Here is a 24,470-nt window from a genome sequence, read left to right on the forward strand (position 1 = left end):
GGTCTGGGGATAAAGACATGAGAGAGACTGTGGAGTAACTCAGTGAAACTGGTGAATTTGGTGGTGAGGCCTGAGCGCCTGGAACTGCCTCCAGCTGAAATCTAGAGAGGGTTGGAGAGTAGCTGACAGAGACAGGAGAGTGCCTGAGCGATGTGGGTGAAGACATGAGAGAGACTTGAGAGGATCTCACTGAGCTGTGTGAGTTTGTAGGTGATTCTGGGGTGTGGGAGGCTGACTCCCCCTGAAATCTGGGCGTAGTTGGAGAGGAGCTGGAACAGACAGGAGAGTCACTGAGGGCTGGGGGTGAGCTGCTGGATGATGGCAGTAAGAACATATGGTATATTATTGAGGAACGGGGTGACTGTGAAGAATCTCCAGAAGAGGACACGGGAGAGCACAATGACATCGGTGATTGTCCTGCTTGGTTAGCCAGGGGAAATGGAAAGTTGTGAAATTCCGCTGATGATGGATGTGCGCGTGGTGAAGTCCTGAGGGATGATGAAGGGTACTTCCACATCCCTGGTGAGGAGCTGCCCCTTGGCTCTGAGTTTCTGGGAGGGGAGAGGGAGAAGCTGGGAGAGGCAGGCATGAATCTTGAGGAGTCAGGGCTGGGGGACCGCTCATAATCTCCTGAGACCTGTGAGTTTCTGGGGGACTCCTGGCTGCATGGGGCTGACTCCCGCAGAAACCTGGGGATGGTTGGAGAGTAACTGGGAGACACAGGAGAGTCCCTGAGGGCTGGGGATGGAGAGATGAAAGACATAGGGGAGGAGCGCTGTGAGGCTTGTGAGTTTGTAGGTGATTCCTGGGTGTGGGGGGCTGACTCCAGCTGAAATCTGGGGTTGTTTGGAGAGTAGCTGGGAGACACAGGAGCCTCCCCTAGAGCTGGGGGTGAGCTGCTGGGTGATGGCAGTAAGAACATGTGGTATATTACTGATGAACGTGGTGAAGCTAAAGAATCCCCAGAGGAGGACACGGGCGAGCCCAATTCCTTCACTGATTGCCCATCACCGTTAGGAAAGGGAAATGGGAGCTTGTGGGTTTCTGGTGATGACGTAGGTGAGTGTGGTGAAGCCCTAGAGGATGGTGAATGGTAGCTCCTGATCCCTGGTGAGGAGCTTTCTCTTAGGTCTGAGTTTCTGGGAGGGGAGAGGGACAAGCTGGGTGAGGCTAGCATGGATCTTGGGGAGTCCGGGCTGGGGGACCGCTCATAGGAAGAGCCAGAAAAGACGCCACTGTTCTTAGACGCAGACATGATTAGGAAACCTGCAGCTCCCAGGGCCCCCTACCAATGTTCTGACCCCCAGAATAAAGGAGTGTGTGTGTGTGTGTGTGTGTGTGTGTGTGTGTGTGGTATGAGGTATGTGCTCCTTAAGAAAATGGAAATAAACAAACCAATGAGACAGACAGACAGAGATTCACTTACCCAAGTGTTCTGTCCTGTCGTCTGAATCCGCTTCCAAGTCGCAAGACGCTGTAAGCACCAGGTCCACGCAGAGACCGCAAAACACTCCGGCCGCTGCTCTCCTCTGCGAAGGAAGATCTGAGCAGAGGCCTCCAGGGCGGGTTTAAATAGCCTTGGGCGCAGCCTGTCAGCGGAAAGGGCGGAGCTTCACTCCTCCTTTCCATGAGTCTCCTCCAACTTTCCCAGGCTCCACCTCGTAGGAAATTCTTCTCCTGATTTGATGTCATGTCACGTATTTGAGACCATCTAAGAACTTCAAGTTTTATTGGCCAAATATACTATGAATTAAATGCACTTAAACACTGAAAACCATCTAGTGCTGTGGTTCTGACACTGTGGTTTTGAGACCAGCAGCATCCTTGCAACCCTCAAACCCCGGAGATCCGCAGATCTGTGTTGTAACAAGCCCTCTCCCCGACCGTGATGCATGGCAATTTAAGAATTACCCGTGTAAGCGAAAAGACTTTTAAGAAAAAGTGGAGATATGCGTTGTATAAACATTCTTCTGCTCTGGAACCATCTAGAGACTTCGGGGCCAGTTGGGTGGAGCATTCATTGGATGAAGGTGATTGAGTTAGGAATATCAAGGTGTGGTTCCAGATAATTCAATCATCTAATTAAGTTTTCAGTTACGCTAATCCGTTTTAAAATTACGTTTGTGTAAATCCTATCACTCAGACTGAGAATGGCAATGCCCCATCCATTGCCATTTCCAGGGAGGGCTGAGAGTTTCCAGGGAGGGTTGAGAGCCTGAGGTTGAGCTGATCACCAATAGCCTATGGTTTAAGCCATCGTGCCTATGTAATGAAGCCTCCATAAAAACCCAGACGGACTGGGTTTAGAGACCTTCTGGATAAAACTTCCTGGAACGTACTGTGCCCCTCCACCTATGCGGGGCCCCATGAATCATTTTTCTGAATTTTTTGCAATATCCTTTATAGTAAAATGGTAAATGTAAGTGTTTCCCTGCGTGCTGTTAGCTGTTCTAGCAAATTAATGCAACTAAAACAGGGAGTGGTGGAAACCTGATTGGTAGCCAGTCGGTCAGAAGCACAGGTAAACAACATAGGGTTTGCCATTGTTATTAGAGTGGGAGGCCGGTCTTGCGGAACTGAGCCCTGTGTAATCTAATGCTATGTCCAGGTAGATAGTATCATAACTGAATTAGAAGACACCCAGCTGGGGTCCACAGCAGAATGGATTGTGTGCATGACTGACAGGGAGAAATCCCCATACACGTCATCACAGAAATCTTCTGTGTTAATTCTTGTGATGTGAGAGCGGTGGAAAAACCGTTTTTCTTTTTTCACTGAACCTAAAATGTAAAAGTGTCTATTTTCTCACACTATTGAGGTTCACGTGATTTATAATAAACATGTTTAATCTTTGTCAACTTGATATATAAAAAGGATGTTGGTTTTCATTTCATTGCTAACAATCAAGGTGGTCATAGTTGATGTCTTTTTGTCATTTTTCATTTCACTGACTTGTCAAGCCTTTCACCCCTTTTTAATTATTTAATTTTGAATTAAAAAAAAATTTTAGGCCGAGCGCAGTGGCTCACGCCTGTAATCACAGCACTTTGGGAGGCCGAAGCAGGCAGATCATGAGGTCAGGAGATTGAGACCATCCTGGCCAACATGGTGAAACCCTGTTTCTACTAAAAATATAAAAGTTAGCCAGGCGTGGTGGCACGTGCCTCATAATCCTAGCAACTCAGGAGACTGAGGCAGAAGAATTGCTTGAAGCCGGAAGGCAGAGGTTGCAGTGAGCCGTGATGGCGCCATTGCACTCCAGCCTGATAGCAGAGCTATACTCCATCTCAAAAAAAAAAAAAAAAAGTGTAGAGACAAGGTCTTGCAGTGTCACCCAGGCTGAACTGTAGTGGCCCAATCATAGCTCACTGCAATCTCCAATCCCTGGGCTCAAACAATTCCCCCACATCAGCCTCTTGAGTAGCTGGGACCACAGGCACACAGCACCAGGCTTAGCTGTTCACCCATTTTTCAAGTGTTCATTTCCCCCCCTTCATTGTATTGTGACCACTTCCTCTTCACGAAATTAGCTACTAACCGTCATTTGTGTTGAGAATAATTTTTCTAGTTATTTGCTGTATGTCTTAATTGCAATATGTAATCAAATTCTTTGTCTTTACTTTATGGCACCTGGGTTGAGAACCAGAATTTGAACCAGAAATTGGTCTGTCACTTTTTCAGTTTGAGACTTTGTTTATTTTGCCACTAGTGTTTCGTTTTTGGGTTTTTTTGTTGTTTGTTTTGTTTTTAAGTTCTAGGGTATATGTGCAGATTTGTTACATAGGTAAACGTGTGCCATGGAGGTTTGCTGCACCTATCAACCCATCACCTAGGTATTAAGCCCAGGATGCATTAGCTATTTTTCTTAATGCTATCCCTCCCCCAACCCCACCTCATGACAGGCCCCAGTGTTTGTTGTTCCCCTTCCTGTGTCCATGTGTTCTCATTTTTCAGCTCCCACTATGAGTGAGAATGTGTGGTGTTTGGTTTTCTGTTCTTGGGTTAGTCTGCTGAGGATAATGACTTCACATCACTAGTGTTTTTTTAAATGTCTGCATATTTCTAGGACTTCATTTCTCTTTTTGCTATTGCAAATTACATGTATGTTTAAGATGTTTCCTTATGTTTTAATTTTTTTAAGTTAAAATGAAAGTCCCATTGCTATATCAACCTCCTCTCTCGTTACTTTCGTTTGTCTCCCCAGATTACCATTATTAACGATTTCACCTTAGTTTTTTCAGATCGGTTTCTAAATATTTATACCCATATTTGTGTATAGTTAGGAACAGAGTTTGGGGTTTGTGTGTTTGTTTTTACTTAAGTGCTGTCACATTGACTATCTATTCTGCATCTTGTTTTGGTTTGGTTTTTTACATTGCCTCGGAGATCTTTCCATGTTCATATATGTAAATTACCTTAATATTTTTCACTGTGCATAACATTTCATACAATGGATATCTTAGGTTAATAAACTGCTATTGGTGAACATCTACTTTTTTCTCTTAATAATTCTGCAGTGAACTGCTTTTTTACATATTCCTATAAATGTGTATTTATGTAGGATTGTTCCCTAGAAATCGCAAATTTAATAATTAAAAAGGAATTTTATTTTTTATTTTTACTTTTTACAATTTATTTATTATTATTTATTATTTATTATTATTATTATTATTATTATTATTATTATTATTATTATTATTTGAGACAGAGTTTTACTCTTGTTGCCCCAGCTGGTGTGCAGTGGCACGATCTTGGCTCACTGCAACCTCCGCCTCCCAGGTTCAAGCAATTCTCCTGCCTCAGCCTCCTGAGTAGCTGGGATTACAGGCATGCGCCACCACACCTGGCTAATTTTGTATTTTTAGTAGAGATGGGGTTTCTCCATGTTGGTTAGGGTGGTCTCGAACTCCTGACCTTGGGTGATTCACCTGCCTCGGCCTCCCAAAAGCTGGGATTACAGGCATGAGCCACTGTCCCTGGTCTAGGAATTTTCTTGTAAAAGGCTGAACCAACTTTAACCAGAATAGATGAGATGTTCATCTCCTCAAGCACACAATAAAACTGGCTGTTACTTTGGGAGGCCAAGGCAGGAAGATCACTTGAGGTCAGGAGTTCAAGACCAGCCTGGCCAACATGGTGAAACCCTGTCTCTACTAAAAATACAACAATTAGTGGGGCATGGTGGCAAATGCCTGTAATCCCAGCTACTTGGGAGACTGAGGCAGGATAATCACCTGAACCTGGGAGGCGGAGGTTGCAGTGAGCCAAGATCACATGCCACTGTACTCCAGACTTTGTGACAGAGCAAGACTCCAGCTCGAAAAAAAAAACAAAAAACAACAAAAACTGGCTCTTATTAACCCTTTTAATTTTTAATTTTTTTCCATCAGGTGAACAATTATGGCATTATATTACTGTGAATTTTTCCAGGTAGAAGATATTGGCCATCCTGGCTTTTTTTTGAGACAGGATCTCACCCTGTCACCCAGGCTTTAGTGCAATGGTGGAACCAGAGCCTCAAGTGATCCTCAGCCTCTTGAGTAGCTGGAACTATAGGTGTGCACCACTGCACCTGGTTAATTTCCTTTTAAATTTTTTTGTACAGTCGAGGTCTCACTATGTTGCCCAGGCTTGTCTCAAACTCCTAGTCTCAAGTGATCCTCCTGCCTTGGCCTTCCAAAGTGCTGGGATTACAGGTATGAGCCACCTCTCCCTGCCTCTTCATCCTCTTATAAGCTTATTCTTTTGTATTTCCCTTGCTATTACTCCTTGTTTCTTTCTGTTTAGGTATTCCTCTTATTTATGAACTCTTTTTGTGTATTTTTATAGGTTTTGATGTTTTATCTTCTGTTATATGTATTAACAAGAAAATTACTTTCAACCTGTTGATTGACATTTATTTTCATGGTGATATGTTTTAGAAAGTAATATTTCTTAATAAAATGAATTATATTGCTAAAAGTTATAATGATGGATTTCCATGTATTACTGTTGTACTGTAATAATTTTAATATATTGATGAATTTTGTTTGCTGCTTTTCATAAAATTTTGCAGTTCTATTCATTGAGACATTTTCCTTTAGTTTTCTGGCTTTTGTTGTTGTTGTTCTCTTATGGAATAATTTGGTTATCAAGATTATACTAGGATTTGTGCTACTAATGTAGTAAGTTAAGAAGACTCCCAAAGTGCTGGGATTACAGGCGTGAACCACCACCCCCAGCCTGGGAGCCTTTTTGACATGCACTTTTCAATAATTGACAGATGCGAATGAAAAAATCTAAGTAAGCACACAAATAAGCACGTAGGAAATTTAAATAGCACAGTTAGCAAGTTTGGTGAAAACATAAATGTATGCATATCCATCTGATAGAGGACACACATGGTCTTCCAATAGACACAGATGTCACAAAAATTAACCTTGTATTAGGCCAAAAATAAAAATATTCCTGAACTCGTTAAAATTCAAGTATGTCAAATTAAATCAAGTAATCCTTCAACTTAGAGCAATGTATAAGAACATCAAACATGTAAACATCAAAAGACAGAGATAAGCCAAAAGAATTTCACTGTCCCTTTATGTGCCCTAAGTTGCAATGTCAAGCTATAGCTGGATATTATTCAACCATTTCCTCCCATTGCCTAGAGGTGGGGGTCTTCACTTACCTGTCTAGTCCCGGACTGGAACTGCCTCACAACCCCTACAGCTTGAGGGTGCATGGAAAAGAGAATGCCAGCCAGATATTCCAAACAGAGCCTCTGCCAGCAGGACCAGGCAACCATTCCTAGGAGAGATTGTTCTCACCCATTATTAGGGCTTTCCTCCAGGCTAAAACTGTGGGCCTCTAATGGAATTCTTATTCAATTTTCTTACCCCATTAGGGTACCCAAATTTTTCTTTAATAGAAATCTTAAATCTTAAATGCAATAACATATAGCAAAATAAAGCCTAAGGCCAAACAAGGGGAAATTTTCAAAAAAGAATCTAAAAACTTCCTGTTTTCTTGTTATGCTGTGTTGTGTCTCTTCTAGGAGGATCTCAGTATTCCTGCAATTCCGCTGTTAAGGATTCAGACAGTGGTTGTTAATTCTTTCTGCTTCTCCTGAGTCTAGGAAACAAATTACAGGGCTATGTTATATCGCAAGTGTAGATTATCCAGAGTCTTCATCAACAGAAACAAAACATGGTGAGGGGCGGGGAGGGAAAATATTGAAATGAATTTTAATTGAAAAGTTTCATGGTTATAATATTGAAGGACATGCCTATAAAATAAGAACCTATGAAAGTCTTCACTAAAATGGTAAAGTGCTCATTTCCAAGTAGTAAAATATTGAAACTTTTTCTTTTCATCGTTGATAGTGATTTATTCAACATTTCATTAGTGATTTATTTAACATTTCATTATTTTATCGTTATTATGATTGTCATTATTTTAGACGAATGCACGGAAGTTAAAGGACTTCCGGCCAACCCCTGACTTTACCTGGGTAGCCTTGCGAATGGTCACTGCGGCGCGCGGGGCTTTCTGGGGATTGTAGTCCATAGGCCTCCTGGCGCATGCGCCATGGTACCGGACGCACGCTGCAGGCGACATTGTTTGGAATGCTGGGGTGAGTCCCGCCTGGACCGCGCCCCTCTTGGAGGCGTAGCCAGGAGTAGGGGTGTAGGATGCGCAGCTGCGACCCGTCCCTGTGGACTGAAGTAGGAGAAGTGGAAGAGGGGACTGGTGACCAATGATAAGGCCTCGTGGGTGGGGTAGGCTGGGGAAGTTCAGCGGCGCGACCTACGTGGGATGGAATGGGGAGAGCTTGGGCTCGGTTTGGGGAGCAGCCCTGGGTTTGAGAAAACAGTGCATCTTCACGTTTCGTGACAGCGACTCGCGCTGTGCGTCCTCGGGTCGAAGCTTAGTGTCAGTCTTGGGATGTGCATCTCTAAATGAGGGCAGCGGGGCGCTGGCTCAGGGTTTAGGAGTAATGGCTGGGGCTGTGCGTCCCTGAATGGGATGAGGGATTTGCCTAATCAGCGTGTCTCTGGGTATAGAGGATGGCTTGGGCTGTTCTCGCTCAGTTTGGTGGGGGCGATTCTGGCTCAGCACCCCTAGGTTCTTGGCGGGGGGAGTTGTCTTGGGTCTGAACTCTGGATTTTGGCAACTCTGACTCCAGCGGGGCATTTCTAACTTCAGGGCAGAGGTTCTGGCTTCTGGCAATAAAGAAACAACTCAGACTGTAATAACTCTGAAGTTTAATGTCACCGAATTTATTTTGAAAAGAACTGCCCCAGGCCGGGTGCGGTGGCTCACGCCTGTAATCCCAGCACTTTGGGAGGCCCAGGTGGGCGGATCACGAGGTCAGGAGATCGAGACCATCTTGGCTAACACGGTGAAGCCCAGTCTCTACTAAAAAAGATACAAAAAATTAGCTGGGCGTGGTGGCAGGCGCCTGTAGTCCCAGCTACTCGGGAGGCTGAGGCAGGAGAATGGCGTGAACCCGGAAGGCGGAGCTCGCAGTTAGCGGAGATCGCGCCAAAAGAAAAGAACTGCCCCAAATTATTAACTCCATTCTCACCTCACATGCTGTGAGCCAGGGAGTAGGGACTTTGAGGATTATAAAGCAGGTGAGCAAATGTAAGTTGTTAAACTGCACTCAACAAATTTGAAGTTTGAACGCTCTCTGTATATTTGATATAACAAGTTAGAGAATTTGTGTTAATTATTTTAGGTGTAATAGCAGCATTTATTACATTTCTGATTGTGTTTCTGGGCAATTGTAGCTCCAGATTCAGCTGCACTTTTCTTCTAGGTCCTCATTCCCTGAAGAGGTTGATATGGGCTTCTGGTCTCATTCCTGATGCATTCCTCAGATCAGAGTAGTTGTCAGGTTGAAGGATGAGAAAGGCATTTGTGTGCGAGAGCTGTGTGGACTTTGGCAGGTAGGGAAAAAACAAGAGTCTTGAGGTGACATGTGCCCCATGTCTTTGGCTTCCCTACCTTTTCCCCTGCTGTCTGCCCTGAAAGGCCACAATTGCCTTCTGGCCTTGCTTGTCTTTGGCCAATGGGAAGTCTCAACAGAAAAGTTTGGAGAGAGGAAGAATTGTGATTTGGGATATCTTGTCCCCCAGTTCTCTCTCTGCAGGATTGTCACAGATTAGCTGCTCTTCTAACAACAGATCATGGTTTGGGTGGCCCTGGCCACACAGTCCTCTCAGTTCCTGGCTCCAGGGACTGCTCCCTCCCCTTACCTCTTAAGGCCCAGGTATTATAATGGCACCTCCCTGTCACTTCCCAGGATAGAGTCTTATCCACTGTGATTTCCTTACCCCCAGCCAACACCATTGTAAGCCGTCTGTTTATTAAATTCCCTTCAAATTTGAATATGCCATTCTGGTTCCTGCCATGGCCCTGACTTGATACAGGCAGGTAGTGTCTGAAGCCAGAAATTCAGGAAACCAAACCCCCAACCATATATGTGTGAGTGCATGTGTGTAGATGTGTGCTTGAAAATAAACCTGTCCCATTTTTGGCTCTTAAGTGAGAACGGGTACTGGAGGTAGAGGGTGAGTTTATGTCTTTGCACATGCATCTAATGTATAATATCCAAGTCAATTCTATTTCTGCATTTGTTAATATCGAGAAACATTGAGTGAGTGCTTGTTAAATGATAAGATCCTTACCAAGTACAGTGGATAAAAGACTACAGCTTGGTTATTTTTGTTTTTAGGATTTGTAGTTTTTTGACAGGGGAAAGGAGGAGTGTTTTCTTGGTAGGTTTTAATTATTGTAAAACGATGTAATTCATGCCATACTAATGAGTTGAATACTCCTTATTTTGCCCTTTGTTGGAACCCAAAATAAGATGTGATTAATGATGTCTCTTAAAGGTAGGAAAGGAGAGAAAAGGAGTCCAAGAATTTACCAAAAAGACATTTCATAGTCTTTTAACCTGATTCTATAACCCTGTGAGCTGCAATTCAAAGGGTAGCCAGCAGACCAGTGCCAATAAATGATGTTGGTCTGTGACCAGATAATTTGAGAACTTGAGTGTAGGTGTTTAAAATTTTGTCTTATCGATTAACATAATCATAACAACTGGGCTTTAAATTGCATACCTTCTTAATTTCCTTTTTCCAGTAATTTCTTTTTACTGCATCTTACCAAAATATCAGTCTGTGACAGACTGAAAGTAACAGTAATAATAATTTTAAAACTCATTCTTTATCACAGATAGTCTGAAAAGCACTATGTGAGAAGGCAGAAACATGGTTTTGGGCTTTTATTTTTTAATCTTTGCAGTTTCCACAGTGCCTAAAGTGGCAACTTTATACAGTAAGTTTCTCCACAAAGGCCAGAGACAATTGTGTTTACAGGGTTTATCAGATGGAATCCCAATAAAAAATAAACAGAACACTCAAATTGGGTAATTTGAGAAGAGCTTAATAAAGGGACAATCTATAAAGTTGAAGGCAGGCTGTGGTAATCAACAAAGGATATTGCAATGTTTCAGAGCTAGTGATAGCTCTGAGGCAGGATAACTTACTGCCTTCAGGACTGAAGGGCTAAGTGAGGAGGCAGTCCTAAAACCGGAAGAAAGATTTATGGGATGACAGCTGCCTGATGGAGGCCACGACCTTTGGTAAATTGATATGGAACATAGCCATTCCACAGCTTACCTGGGGGGATAAATATCCCGATTTCACTCTTGTCCTTTCCCTGGATCTCTTGCTGGCTTTCCCCATTGGCTGAACCCAACTGGAAGCTAATTGGCAAGGGAATCCACTGATAAAAGCAGAACAGGAAGGGGCTTTAGTGTATATGAAGTGGCAAGCTTAGAAGGTCTCTGTCTACCTACTTTGGTCTACCTGCAGTCTAAGAACATTTATAGTTCAGTATACTGTGAGCATTTCCAGTGCAGAGGATGTGTCTTATATGTCATATGTGTGTCATCAATATTTGCAAAAGCAGGGGATAGAATGGATGCTGGAGAGATAGTTTAGGAAGCCAAGAGTCAAGGTGTAGATGTTTAAAAATTTGTGTTATTGATTAATATAATAATAAAAATTGGGATTTAATTTGTATATCTTGGCTAACCTCAAGTTTTTTAGACCACAGGCCTAGCCATACAAGATCAAGTCTTGCATGTGAAAGTGGAAAAAGCAGAAGGTTCCTGTCATCCTGAGATTGCTCCCTCTCTCTCTTCTTTTTTTGAGACAAGTCTGTCTCTGTTGCCCAGGCTGGAGTACAGTGGTGCAATCACGGCTTACTGAAGCCTCCACCTCACAGGTTCAAGTGATTGTCCTGCCTCAGCCTCCTGAGTAGCTGGGATTATAGGCGCCCGCCACCACGCGCAGCTAATTTTGTGTTTTTAGTAGAGACAGGGTTTCACCATGTTAGCCAGGCTGGTCTCGAACTCCTGGCCTCAAACGATCCACCCATCTTGGGTTCCTAAAGCGCTGGGATTTCAGGCGTGAGCCACTGTGCCCAGCCCTGAGATTGCTCCCTTAATCAGCCATTCTGGGGCCTCTTTTCCTGCGAAATTCAGATGTAGATTATGTCAGTTCGTTCACAAGTCTGAGCAAAGGAAAAAAATGTGCAGGTTTTGACCCAAAACCTTGAGGAGAGAGATAGGAGTTACACAGTGGTTTGAGATTGAGGGACTGGGGCCAAATCGAGGGAAGTCTTGAGGAGGTGGGAGTTCAGTCTGTTCAGAGTGAGAAGAGATGATATCTAGGGAGTGGAGAGATTGTGAGAAACTTTTACAGATAAGAAAGGAACCAATGTTCATTAACAACTTGTTGAATCCATGATCTCATGGATTCTTTCTTCTTTGCAGTTCTGCTTTTCCAGAATCCTGCCCTTTCCAAAAGGAAGACGATATGATTAAGTTCCGGGTAAGTTAAGGGTTTCTTTCTCTTTAAATATACTGTTCATTCTGAGGAACCAGACACTTCTGTTTTCTGAAAGGAGGTCAGCATTTTTTGAGTGACTACTATGTATTAGGTACTGTATCTTGCTCATAATGACTTTGTGAGGCACGTGGTTTGACTCCCTTTATAGAAGTGAAGAAACAAACTCACAGATTTCAAGATGTCTACTTTGGTGCTACTCTAAGTGTGGTTCATGTACTGGTACCAGTACCAGTCCATGAACTGCTTGTCACTGCCCCATGAGGGAAAAAGAATCAAGAGTAAGTTCAGAAACTTTTATAGCAATTTGGTGTTGCCACAGCATCCGAGTGCATGGGCAGCATATACATGACCATACTCTTAAGTGTCACTGGTCTAGTTCAAAAAGTAGCAAGATTTGAATGGGTATGTATTGGTCAGAGTTCAACCAGCAAGGCAGAACCAGTAAGAGATATATATTAAGAGATTTATTGTAAGGAATTGACTTATATGGTTATGGGGGCTAACTAGGCAAGTCCAAAATCTACAGGGCAGCCCATCAGGAAGGGTAGGCCAGAACTGTTGGACAGACTGAAGCTACTGTCTGTGAGGGGAATTTCTCCCCCTCACAGGGAAGCCTCAGTTCTGCTCATAAGACCTTTCAGTTTATTGAATCAGACATACTCAGATTAGTTAGAATAATCTCCCTTAAAGTCAACTGATTATGGACTTTAATCACATCTACAAATTATCTTCACAGCAATACCTGGATTAGTGTTTGATTCAATAACTGAGGACTGTAGCTTAGCCAAGTTGACACATGAAAAAGACCATCACAGTGTGGAGGAAGGATTTTCTTTTAATCATGAAAAAATTTAATTATGAAAATACACAAAAAGAGCAAATGGTATTATGATCCTCCATTTGCAGTACCCATCATGCAGTTTCAACAATTAACTTTTTGCCAAAGAGATTTGCTTAATCTCTTTTTCAGTTTTTTCTTTCCCAAAGTATTTTAAAGAGGCATGTTATTTCACACTGTATTGGTTTTTCTCTGAGTACCTCACTTTTGTATAGTACCTTATTATATATGCAACTAAAATGAATGAGCTCACACTTTTATCCTTCTGCCTAGAAACCATCTTGCCCAAGTCCAAGATTCATTATGTCCATTTTCTATCTTCTAACTTACAGTTTACCAGATGTTCACCACTACATCACCCAGGTCACCATTTTTCCAGCCTCCTATAACAGTGTCCTCAATGGTTATCTCCTGGACCTAAAGCCAATGCCATGAATATTTGGTAGCACTCTGCTGGTTTTGGTTACCTTGGGTGTGTCCTCATAGTGAAGACAGAGGGGTAAGAGAGCAAGTGGACACGTGAGATCTCTCAAGACCCAGGTTTAGAACTGGCACATTATCACTTCTGCTTCATTTTGGTAGCCAGAGCAAGTTACATTGCCAAGTCCAAACTAAAGGGGTAAGGAAACACACTCTGGTCCTTTAGTGGGACTGGAGAGCATAGAAGAGGATATTTCTAAACGGCAATCTAATTTACCACATCCTGTGTATTTCAGTATGTATTTCCTTAAAAATGGACTAATGAGATAATCAATAATTATTTGGTATTATCTAATACCCAGACAATAATCAAATTTCCCTGATTATCTAAAAAAAATTTTTTTAACAGTTGGTTTGTTCAAATGGGATCTTAACAAGGTCTATACTATCATATAGTTGGTTGTTACATCTCATAATCTCTTTTAATCCAGAGAAATCTGCCCCTCTACTTTATTCTCTCCTGCTATTGACTTGTTGTAGAAACCAAGTTGTCCTGTGTTCTTTCCTACGTTTGGAATGCATTTGTTTGCTTCCTTTTGGTGTCTTTCAATGTGTTATTCTATCCACAGTATTTCTTGTAAGTGGAAGCACCAGATGCTTGAATAGACTCAGGTTCAAGGTTTTACAAGAATACTTCATAGATGGTTTTACAAGAATACTTCATAGAGGAAAAGATTTAAGGATTTTTGCATGTGTTTATTAGTCTATAAATTTGATTTCTTAATATTCTGGGGTTGTCCTTGTACCTGTATCCTGTGACAATCGCTGCCTAGGATTCCTACAAGGGATCCATCCAGCTACAAGGGTGGTGGAGAAATGAGTGTTTTATTTTCCCAGGCTCTATAGTTGAGGCAGAAAATGGAGAATGGGGAGTATGCCGAGTGAACCTCTATTCCTAACCCCTTCTCCCTACGTTGGAACACCCCAAGCAGGCTTCAGGGTATCTGTATTTCCTGAATGATTAACTCCAATTCAATTTTGTTGCCTCTAACAGTAGTGCTACTGAGAGAGTGGTGCTGTTAGGACAACAGTGCTGACTCCCCTAGATTTTGGTTTTAATCGTCAGATTTTGGTAATTGGACAATTGTTAGTAACATATTCCTTGTGAAGTCCTTTGTAACTGCTTACAACTTTTGTTTGAAAGCTCTGCTTTATTTAGAGATGCAAAGTCTATTGAGAGAACATATCTGTAAATACTTAACTGCGCAGTGTGATGTATGCAGCGATAGGAATATTTTATGTAAAAATTGGTTTCTTGATTAGGAGATGGTTATTAATATCAGCTTATTCCCCATATCCTTTTATTTTGAGAAATTTCAATTTATCAGGAAAATGAAAGAATAGCATAACGTGTAATCTTCACCTAGATTCACCAATTGTTCAGAATCACCCACAAACTACACACACATATCTATATTTTATTTTGATGACCCACTTGGGGATCAATTGCAGGCATCATTATGATTCATCCCTAAATATTTCAGCTTATAGCTCCTAAGAATAAGAGCATTCTCCTACATTTCCACATTACTGCTAACATAGTCAAGAAATTTAACATTGATACCACTATTTTTTAATACCTAGTTGATATAGAAGTGTTCTTATTTATCCTAATCTCCCTTTTCTCTTTTGTGTTTTTTGAATCTAGGGGCCAATGCTTTTAGTTACCCTGTCTTCTTAGTTCCTTTTAACATGATAAAAATAGATTAATCTGCCATGAAAAAGTGAAAATACCAAATCTTGGTGTGTGATGAGAAATGAACTCATGGAACACTACTAGACTTGTGTATTGGCACACCACCTTAGTGTAGATTTATCTGCGCCTGTTTCCTGGGCCATATTTTATAATTTGATTAATATTGTCCTTTGGGAATCCCTGATCCAACAGGATTAGTGTCCTTATGAGAGAGACTCAACACAGCTTGCTCTCATTCTCCCTATGCCACGTAAGGACACAGTGAGAGGACAGCTGTCTACAAGCCAAGAGAAGAAACCTGAATGAAACCTATCTTGGTGGTACTTGATCTTAGACTTTCCAACCTCCAGAACAGGAAGAAATAAGTTTATTTTGTTTAATCTAATCAGACTGTGGTATTTTATTAAAGCAGCCCAAACAGACTAAAACCAGTCATTTGTGTGGATGATTGATGTGGCGTGTGGTTGATATTTTAGGAAAGGGTGACATTCAAGGATGTGGCTGTTGTCTTCACCAAGGAAGAGCTGGCACTATTGGATAAAGCCCAGATAAACCTGTACCAAGATGTGATGCTGGAAAACTTCAGGAACCTTATCTCAGTGGGTGAGTAACTGAGCATCAGACCACTGAACCTGCTTCCTCAAATCATCATTTCAAACCAGATAGAATATTCTAGTTAGATCACAAAGAGAAGCGTTGGCCACTGGAAAGAAAAATCCTAAGAGATGCATGTGCAGGTTAGAACCCTGCAGTTAATGAGCTTTTACAGATCAATGTGAGGATGTGGCCCCTTGTGATATGAGGGAGCTCTCCCCAAATCTCATACCCCTGGCCTGTGGGCATTCAGTGCAGGTAGTAACCCCTCCCTCCCTACTCACACATTTAGGCTCTCATTCTTTCCTCATATTTCTCAGAATGGGACTGATAAAATTCACACATCACCAAGGGCCTTGATCTATTGGTTGCTTCTAGAGAAAAATCAATGTTTATCTAATGTTTTGGATAAACCAGTGTTAAAGGAACCAAGGGAGAACTTTGGTTTGGTTGGCAGTTACAATAGCCAACACTTACTGGTATGTAGTAAGTGTAATCTGAGTGTTGGTTTATTTGATTACTTTTTGATAAATATCTAACCTCATTTTTATTTCTCAGAGGTTCATATACAGTTATGTGTTACCTAAGTTTAGCTTATGAGATAGAGATATGGTTTGGCTATGTCCCTACCCAAGTCTCATCTTGAATTGTAGCTCCCATAATTCCCACATGTTGTGGGAGGGACCTGGTAGGAGGTAACCGAATCATGGGGCAGGGGTCTTTCTCATGCTGTTCTCATGAGAGTGACTAAGTCTCATGAGAGCTGATGGTTTTATAAATGGGTGTTCTCCTGCACAGGCTTTCTCTTTGCCTGCCGCCATATAGGACGTCCGTTTGCTCTTCCTTCACTTCTGCCATGATTGTGAGGCCACCCCAGCCATATGGAACTATGAGTCCATTAAACCTCTTTCCTTTCCCAGTTTGGGGTATGTCTTTATTAACAACGTGAGAATGGACTAATACAGATAGTTACATTATTATCCCCCTTTTATGATGTATTACTCTGTTTTCACACTGCTGATAAAGACATACCCGAGACTGGGCAATTTACAAAATATAGAGGTGTATTGGACTTACAGTTCCACGTGCCTAGGGAGGCCTCACGATCATGGTGGAAGGTGAAAGGCACATCTCACATGGTGGCAGACAAGAGAAGAGAGCTTCTTCAGGGAACTGCCCCCTGCCCTTTTTTTTTTTTTTTTTTTTTTTTTTTTTTTGACAGAGTCTGGCTCTGTAGCCAGGCTGGAGTGCAGTGGTGCTATCTTGGCTCACTGCAACCTCCACCTCCCAGGTTCAAGCAATTCTCCTGCCTCAGTCTCCTGGGTAGCTGGGACTACAGGCATGTGCCACCATGCCCAGCTAATTTTTGTATTTTTAGTAGAGACGGAGTTTCACCATGTTGGCCAGGATGGTCTCAATCTCTTGACCTCGAGATCCGCCTGCCTTGGCGTCCCAAAGTGCTGGGATTACAGGCATGAGGCACTGCATCCAGCTGGAAACTCCCCTCTTTAAAGTCATCAGATCTCATGAGACTCATTCACTATCATGAGAACAACACAGGAAAAACCCGCCCCCATAATTCAGTCACCTCCCACTGGGTTCCTCCCATGACACATGGGAATTGTGGGAGTTACAATTCAAGATGAGATTTGGGTGGGGACACAGCTGAACCATATTATCCCACCCCTGGCCTCTCCCAAATCTTATGTCCTTACATTTGAAAACCAATCATGCCTCCCAACAGTCCCCCAAAGTCTTAACTCATTTCAGCATTAACTCAAAAGTCCACAGTCCAGTGTCTCATCTGAGACAAGCCAAGTCTATTCCATCTATGAGCCTGTAAAATCAAAAACAAGTTATTGGCCGGGCGCGGTGGCTCAAGCCTGTAATCCCAGCACTTTGGGAGGCCGAGATGGGCGGATCACGAGGTCAGGAGATCGAGACCATCCTGGCTAACACGGTGAAACCCCGTCTCTACTAAAAATACAAAAAACTAGCCGGGTGAGGTGGCGGGCGCCTGTAGTCCCAGCTACTCCGGAGGCTGAGGCAGGAGAATGGCGTCAACCCGGGAGGCGGAGCTTGCAGTGAGCTGAGATCCGGCCACTGCACTCCAGCCCGGGCGACAGAGCAAGACTCCATCTCAAAAAAAAAAAAAAAAAAAAAAAACCAAGTTATTTACTTCCTAGGTACAGTGCAGGTACAGGTATTGTGTAAATACAGCTGTTCCAAATGGGAGAAATTGGGGCCAAATCAAAGGGGCTACAGGCCCCATGCACGTCTGAAATCCAACAGGGCTGTCAAATCTTAAAGCTCAAATGTGATCTCCTTTGACTCTCAGTCTTGCATCCTGGTCACACTGATGTAAAAGGTGGTTTTCCATGGTCTTGGGCAGCTCTGCTCCTGTGGCTCTGCAGAGTATAGTCTCCCTTCTGGCTGCTTTCATGGGCTAGTGTTGTGTGTTTGTGGCTTTTCCAGGCACACGGTGCAAGCTGTCAGTGCATCTAGCATTCTGGGGTCTGAAGGACAGTGGCCCTCTTCTCACAGCTGCACTAGGCAGTGCCCTGGTAAGGACTCTGTGTGGGGGCTCTGACATGTGGGAATTATGGGACACGACACGTGAGAATTATGGGAGTTACAATTCAAGAAGAGATTTGGGTGGGGACACAGCCAAACCATATCAATGAATGAAACAACTGAGTCACAGAATTAATAACTTGCCCACGATCACAACTGCTTGTAAGAAGAACTAGGATTTGAGCCCTCCTAATCTGGCCCTAGGTCCTATGTTTTTAATAAATAACCTCATGAAACCAAAGTGTAAACTGTAGACACAGGGCTTTTCGCATAAATCTGCATATCCTTGCAGTTGTTTCTCAAACTGCAGGATAAAACCCTCTTGGTGAGTCCTGAAATCAAATCAAATTACTGTGTCATAACTAGCAATTTTTAAAAAGCAAAGTAGATTAATAGAACAGAAAACAAAAGAATTTATCAAAGTGCATTGCACATAGTATGTAAGCATCAGCTGATAAAACTTCTGTTTTAGTGACCAATCTGTGTTGATGCTTGTGCCTATTCCTACTGAGTCACAATGCCAATTTTACTGTGGGTTACAATCAAAACAATTGGGAAACCACTGCTTAAGCCCATTCGGGGCAGCTCATGGTCTCCTTTTCCCTGATACTATCTTATAAACTTAAAGTCACTTTCAGTTAACCCAGAAAGGAGCTTGAACCAGAAGCGGTATCCAGTGGGACTTGACTATGATATTCATGCCATTTTGAAACCCATCTTAGGGTCCCAAGAATATGATCATAGTCTTCTGCCTCAGGCCCCTGTTTGTTATATACCACAGTCTTGCTTCCCTGGGTGCCAGGCCATTGACAGTGCCACAGTATCTGTTCCCCATTCTCATAGTCATGGCTGTTTGAGATTCTGCAGTAACTTAAAAGGGTAGAACTTAAGGAAATGGATTGTAGGATCTAAGTGGTCTTTATCTTTTCATGAAGACAAAGAACCTTGGGGAAAATAAAAGGGATGTCTCTTAAAGCTCGTCTCAGAGGTTTATGTATGCATCCCTGCACAATGCCAGGACCATATTTCACAATGTTTATCCCCATTTCAATCCCCATTGCCTTTTCATCCCCATCCCCTTTAGGCTCACCGTGTACAGTTGTGCAGGTTGTACACAAACATACATGATAGTCCTCCATATGACAGTGATGTGAAGGAAGGGAAGCTATCAGGAGACAGGACTTATTGCTTGTTTCTGAAACCTCTTGTGAGCCTTTATGTCCCTCACTCTGCCCAACATATAGAAAACACTCTATCAATAAGTATTATTTATATACACACATACACTACATAAAATGGGAGCCTTTCCCATACCTTTTGTAGCAAGATTATTAAAAGCTTTTTATCGACTACTCTTGTAGCAGGGAGGTGAATTTCTTCTTTCATAAGTTTTTGCTAAGACTTCCTTTTTTTCTTTTTCTGCGGCATGGGGGTGGAAAGGTCTTGCTCTGTCACCCAGGCTGGAGTGCAGCGGCACAATCTTGGCTCACTGCAGCCTCTGCCTCCCAGGATTAAACAGTCCTCCAACCTCAGATTTCCAAGTGGCTGGGATCATAGGCAAAACTGACCCAATTTTTAATTTTTTTGTAGAGATGGGATCTCACCATATTGCCCAGCCTGGTCTTGATCTCCTGGGCTTGAGTGATTCTCCCACCTCAGCCTCTCAAAGTGTTGCTATTACAGGCATGAGCCACTGCACCTGGCCAAGATTTCTCTTAATTTCCCTACAACACTTGATTTCGAATTGGCAGCTCACAGGTTAGAATTACCATGGCTCTAATTGTTTCACATGTCATAGAAGCCAGGGACAAGTTCCCACCCCATCATGTTTCATTTTCTCAAAACCTCTGGACAGATGATTGACTTGCTCTCTCAGCCACATTCTCTTTCTTCTCATAGGAGATGGGATTAAAAACAACATTTTGAATCTTCAGGAAAAGGGGTTAAGTTTCCTTTTGCAAGAAGTGCTTCATTGCTGGCAGATTTGGAAACAAAGGATCCGGGATTTAACTGTGAGTCAGGATTATGTCATGAACCTTCAAGAAGAGTGTTCCCCACATTTAGAAGATGTTTCCCTCTGTGAAGAGTGGGCAGGCGTGTCTCTTCAGATTTCTAAAAATGAAAACTATGTAGTAAATGCCATTATCAAAAATCAAGATATCATAGCATGGCAAGGCCTGACACAGGTTCTTACCCCAGAATCGTGGAGGAAAGCTGACATAATGACCGAGCCCCAGAACTCTCAGGGAAGGTATAAGGGAATTTACACAGAAGAGAAATTGTACAGACGTACTCGGCATGATGGCAGCCTCAACTGGACCGCACGTGATCATCATGAGTCCCAAGAATGTAAAGGAGAGGACCCTGGTAGACACCCCGACTGTGGGAAAAACTTGGGTATAAAATCAACAGCTGAGCAACGTAATGCGGCCCATGTATTACCACAGTCTTTCACATGTAATAACTGTGGGGTGGCCTTTGCAGATGATACAGATCCTCGTGTCCATCACAGCGCTCACCTAGAAGAAAAATCTTATAAATGTGACCAGTATGGAAAGAACTTTATTCAGAGCCAAGATCTTATCGTTCATTGTAAAACCCACTCAAGCGAGACTCCCTATGAGTTCCACGAATGGCCTACGGGCTGCAAACAGAGCTCAGACCTTCCCAGATATCAGAAAGTCCCCCCGGGAGACAAACCCTACAAATGTAAAGAATGTGGCAAGGGCTTCAGGCGCAACTCCTCCCTTCACAACCATCATCGAGTCCACACAGGAGACATGCCCTACAAATGCGACGTATGTGGGAAAGGGTTTGGCTTTAGGTCACTTCTTTGTATTCATCAGGGAGTACACACAGGGAAAAAGCCCTATAAATGTGATGAGTGTGGGAAGGGCTTTGATCAGAGCTCGAACCTTCTTGTCCATCAGCGAGTCCACACTGGAGAGAAGCCCTACAAATGCACTGAGTGTGGCAAGTGCTTTAGTTCAAGCTCAGTTCTTCAAGTCCACTGGAGGTTTCACACGGGGGAGAAACCATATAGGTGTGGTGAGTGTGGAAAGGGCTTCAGCCAAAGTACACACCTTCACATTCACCAGAGAGTCCACACAGGGGAGAAACCATACAAATGCAATGTGTGTGGAAAGGATTTTGCATATAGCTCTGTTCTTCACACTCATCAGAGAGTTCACACTGGAGAAAAACCATATAAATGCGAAGTGTGTGGAAAGTGCTTTAGTTACAGCTCATATTTTCACTTACATCAAAGAGATCACAACAGAGAGAAACCATATAAATGTGATGAGTGTGGTAAAGGCTTCAGTCGGAATTCAGATCTTCACGTTCATCTCAGAGTCCACACAGGAGAGAGGCCCTATAAGTGTAAGGCATGTGGTAAGGGCTTCAGTCGTAATTCGTACCTCCTTGCCCATCAGAGAGTGCATATAGATGAGACACAGTACACACATTGTGAGCGTGGCGAGGACCTTCTGACTCATCAAAGACTACGTGAGCAGAGAGAAACATATTATAAATGTAGTAAGTCAGGGTTAAATTAGGAAAACAGAAGCCACACTGTATTCCAGATGATAGAGGCTTCCTCAGCCTGTGGGAGGGCTGGGGGAGCAAAAGACAGCAGCACTGCCATCGATGATGTCAGCCTGGAGCACTGGAGTGTGCCAGGCAAAGACTGTGGATTTCAAGAACTTCTGTGAAGTTCCCATCGACTGCTGTATGCTGCAATGGCAAAGTAGGTGACTCTCGACAAATGGGTGGTTTTTGGTAGTGGTTGTAGTTAAAGGTCAAATTTCCTTTAAAGGGTGTATCCAGGAAGGAAATTCTAATTGGATGATTATGATAAGGTCTTCAATTCAGCCAAAGTCTTTAGATTTTTTTTAGTCCCCACTAGAAAAATACTCTCTGTATGAAGAACATTCAAAAGTGTGCTCAGAAATGAAACCTATGCTTTTACTATGAAAGAACATTAGTACTCAGGTTTTCCATGAGATTCTGTACACAGGTGAGAAGCTCTAAAGAAGTGGTATTTGAAGGATATGGCAGTGGCAGTGCTGTGTTTATCATTTCCTTGCAAATAAGGCTCTGTTTCCCAGTAACCCTTGCAGTTAAGAATGTGCCCATGTGATTGAGTTCTAGCCAATGGAGTGTGAGCAAAAGTGATAGAAGCCACTTTCTGGTCTAGCCTTTATACACATTCTCAGGGTTCTCTATCCCTGCCAAGGTGACCTTGGAGGCTGCTTATTCCAGACTGGGGTGATAGAAGGTTGTTATCTGATCTGTGTTGGATTTCTTTTTAGAGTAAGAAATAAAAATTCATTGTGTCTCACCACTGAGATTTTTGGTGGTATTTTGTTACTGCAGCATTTCCTAGGCTATCTTGATTAGCATGGAGGGATTTTATAGCCATATGTTTCATTGTCATTGGAGTCCGTATACAGAAGTAACAATATAATTCAGAGTTCAAAACTTTTAAATCTTTAAGGCTTGATGTGGCAGTGCAACCATCTAAAATGGTATGGATGCGACTTCTTCAGTGATAACTTCATTCATTGGTATGTACACCAAAGAGAAATGTTCCAGATGATATAGCTGTGGTAAAACTTTACAGAAAAGTACAACCCACAGTCGTAAGAAATCTCATACAATAGAGAAACTCTATAATGTGGGATGCTGAATAAGTTTGTCAGCTCACACTTTAAATGCGATTAAAAATTAACTAGAAGGCCGGGCGCGGTGGCTCACGCCTGTAATCCCAGCACTTTGGGAGGCTGAGGCGGGTGGATCATGAGGTCAGGAGATCGAGACCATCCTGGCTAACACGGAAAAACCCCGTCTCTACTAAAAATGCAAAAAATTAGCCGGGCGTGGCGGCAGGCGCCTGTAGTCCCAGCTACTTGGGAGGCTGAGGCAGGAGAATGGTGTGAACCTGGGAGGCAGAGCTTGCAGTGAGCGGAGATCGCACCACTGCACTCCAGCCTGGGCAACAGAGCGAGACTCCGTCTCAAAAAAAAAAAAAAGAAAAACCAATATTGAGATTAATTCATTGGTGGATTCTAGTAAACAGTAAAGATGTGAATTTTAAATAAACCCAGAAATGAAAAGAGAAGGGAACACCCACCCACCCCCAGCTTGTTTCATGAGGCCAGCATTAATCTGACAATACCAAACCAGACAAAGAAATTATAAGGAAAGAAAACTGCAGATGAATATCCTTCATGAACTAGGTGAAAAATCCTGAATACAGTAGTCCCTTTGTATCTGTGGGGAATTGGTTCAGGGACCGTTATGGATATCAAAATCCATGGATTCTCAAGTCTGTTATGTAAAATGGCCATAGTATTCTCATGTAACCTTTTCATATCATCCTGCATACTTCAAATTATTTCTATCCCTATACAATAAAAATGCCGTGTAAATAGTTGTTATACTATATTGGGTTTTTTATTTGTGTTATTTTTATTGTTGTGTTGCTAATTTTTATTGTTTTTTTTCTTAATATTTTTGATCCCTGTTTCATTGAATCTGTGGATGATTCTGTAGTCTCCACTGGCTTGAAGATCTTGATGACAGAGATTGAGGTGACCACAGGACCTGGAAAGTGAGGGAAGAAATCCAGGGAAAAAGATGTCAAGCAAAGAACTGCCCCTTATTCTACATTAAACTCGGCCCAAATTTCAGACTGACTGATACCCAGAATATATAAAGACTTGTACAATACAATATTAAAGAGCCCAACATCTCAATTATAATGGGCTTGAACAATTACTTTACAAAGGAAGACATACAGATTGTTAATATAGCCTGTGAAGAAGTGTGACATTATTGATCATCAGGAAAAAGCAAATGAAAACTGCAGAGAGATACAACTACATAACCACCAGAATGGCAGATATTAAAAATACTGATAACAGGCCAGGTGCAGGGGCTCACACCTGTAATCACAGCACGTTGGGAGGCCGAGGTGGGCAGAGCATCCAAGGTCAGGAGTTCAAGACCAGCCTGGCCAACATGGAGAAACCCCGTCTCTACTAAAAATACAAAAATTAGCTAGGCATGGTGGCAGATGCCTGCAATCCCAGCTACTCGGGAGGCTGAGGCATCACTTGAACCCAGGAGGCAGAGGTTGCAGTGAGCCAAGATCATGCCACTGCACTCCAGCCTGCATGACAAGAGTGAAACTCCGTCTCAAAAAAAAAAAAAAAAAAAAAAAAAAAAAAATTTACAGATAACAGCAAATGCTTGTTAGGATTCAAAACAATCAGAAAGTGCATATATTTTGGGAGGGAGTGTAAAAGTAATCTTTTGGGAGATGATCTGGTGGTTTCTTAAGCAGTTAAACACATCAAGCAATTCTAATCATAGATATTTATTC

At 42.6% G+C, this 24,470-nt stretch overlaps 2 protein-coding genes across 2 annotated transcripts; one reads left to right on the forward strand and one right to left on the reverse strand.

Annotated features, from left to right (window-relative positions):
• Nucleotides 1-287: 287 nt before the first annotated feature.
• LOC113219929 (DNA-directed RNA polymerase II subunit RPB1-like) lies at nucleotides 288-1,550 on the reverse strand. Its single transcript, XM_026448291.1, has 2 exons — nucleotides 510-1,550; nucleotides 288-417 (listed from the first exon to the last, which is right to left on the reverse strand). The coding sequence occupies exons 1-2, from the start codon at nucleotides 1,253-1,255 to the stop codon at nucleotides 288-290; spliced, it is 876 nt and encodes a 291-aa protein (XP_026304076.1). The 5' UTR covers nucleotides 1,256-1,550.
• A 6,015-nt stretch (nucleotides 1,551-7,565) lies between these two features.
• Nucleotides 7,566-22,433, forward strand: ZNF285 (zinc finger protein 285). Its single transcript, XM_023190470.1, has 4 exons — nucleotides 7,566-7,609; nucleotides 11,825-11,882; nucleotides 15,391-15,517; nucleotides 19,982-22,433. Exons 1-4 carry the CDS (start codon nucleotides 7,602-7,604, stop codon nucleotides 21,637-21,639), a joined length of 1,851 nt encoding a protein of 616 aa, XP_023046238.1. The 5' UTR covers nucleotides 7,566-7,601; the 3' UTR covers nucleotides 21,640-22,433.
• The last annotated feature ends 2,037 nt before the right edge of the window (nucleotides 22,434-24,470 follow it).

Source organism: Piliocolobus tephrosceles, chromosome 21 (genome assembly GCF_002776525.5).
Source record: "Piliocolobus tephrosceles isolate RC106 chromosome 21, ASM277652v3, whole genome shotgun sequence".
Taxonomy (NCBI): Eukaryota; Metazoa; Chordata; class Mammalia; order Primates; family Cercopithecidae; genus Piliocolobus; species Piliocolobus tephrosceles.

Excerpts from the sequence above, each read along its gene's own strand:
- LOC113219929 (XM_026448291.1), bottom strand. The coding sequence starts at position 1,255 with ATGTCTGCGTCTAAGAACAGTGGCGTCTTTTCTGGCTCTTCCTATGAG. Across the intron at positions 418-509 it reads TCCTCACCAGGGATGTGGAA|GACAATCACCGATGTCATTG; the intron begins GTACCCTTCATC and ends CTAACCAAGCAG.
- ZNF285 (XM_023190470.1), top strand. Across the intron at positions 11,883-15,390 it reads ACGATATGATTAAGTTCCGG|GAAAGGGTGACATTCAAGGA; the intron begins GTAAGTTAAGGG and ends TTGATATTTTAG. Across the intron at positions 15,518-19,981 it reads CAGGAACCTTATCTCAGTGG|GAGATGGGATTAAAAACAAC; the intron begins GTGAGTAACTGA and ends TTCTTCTCATAG.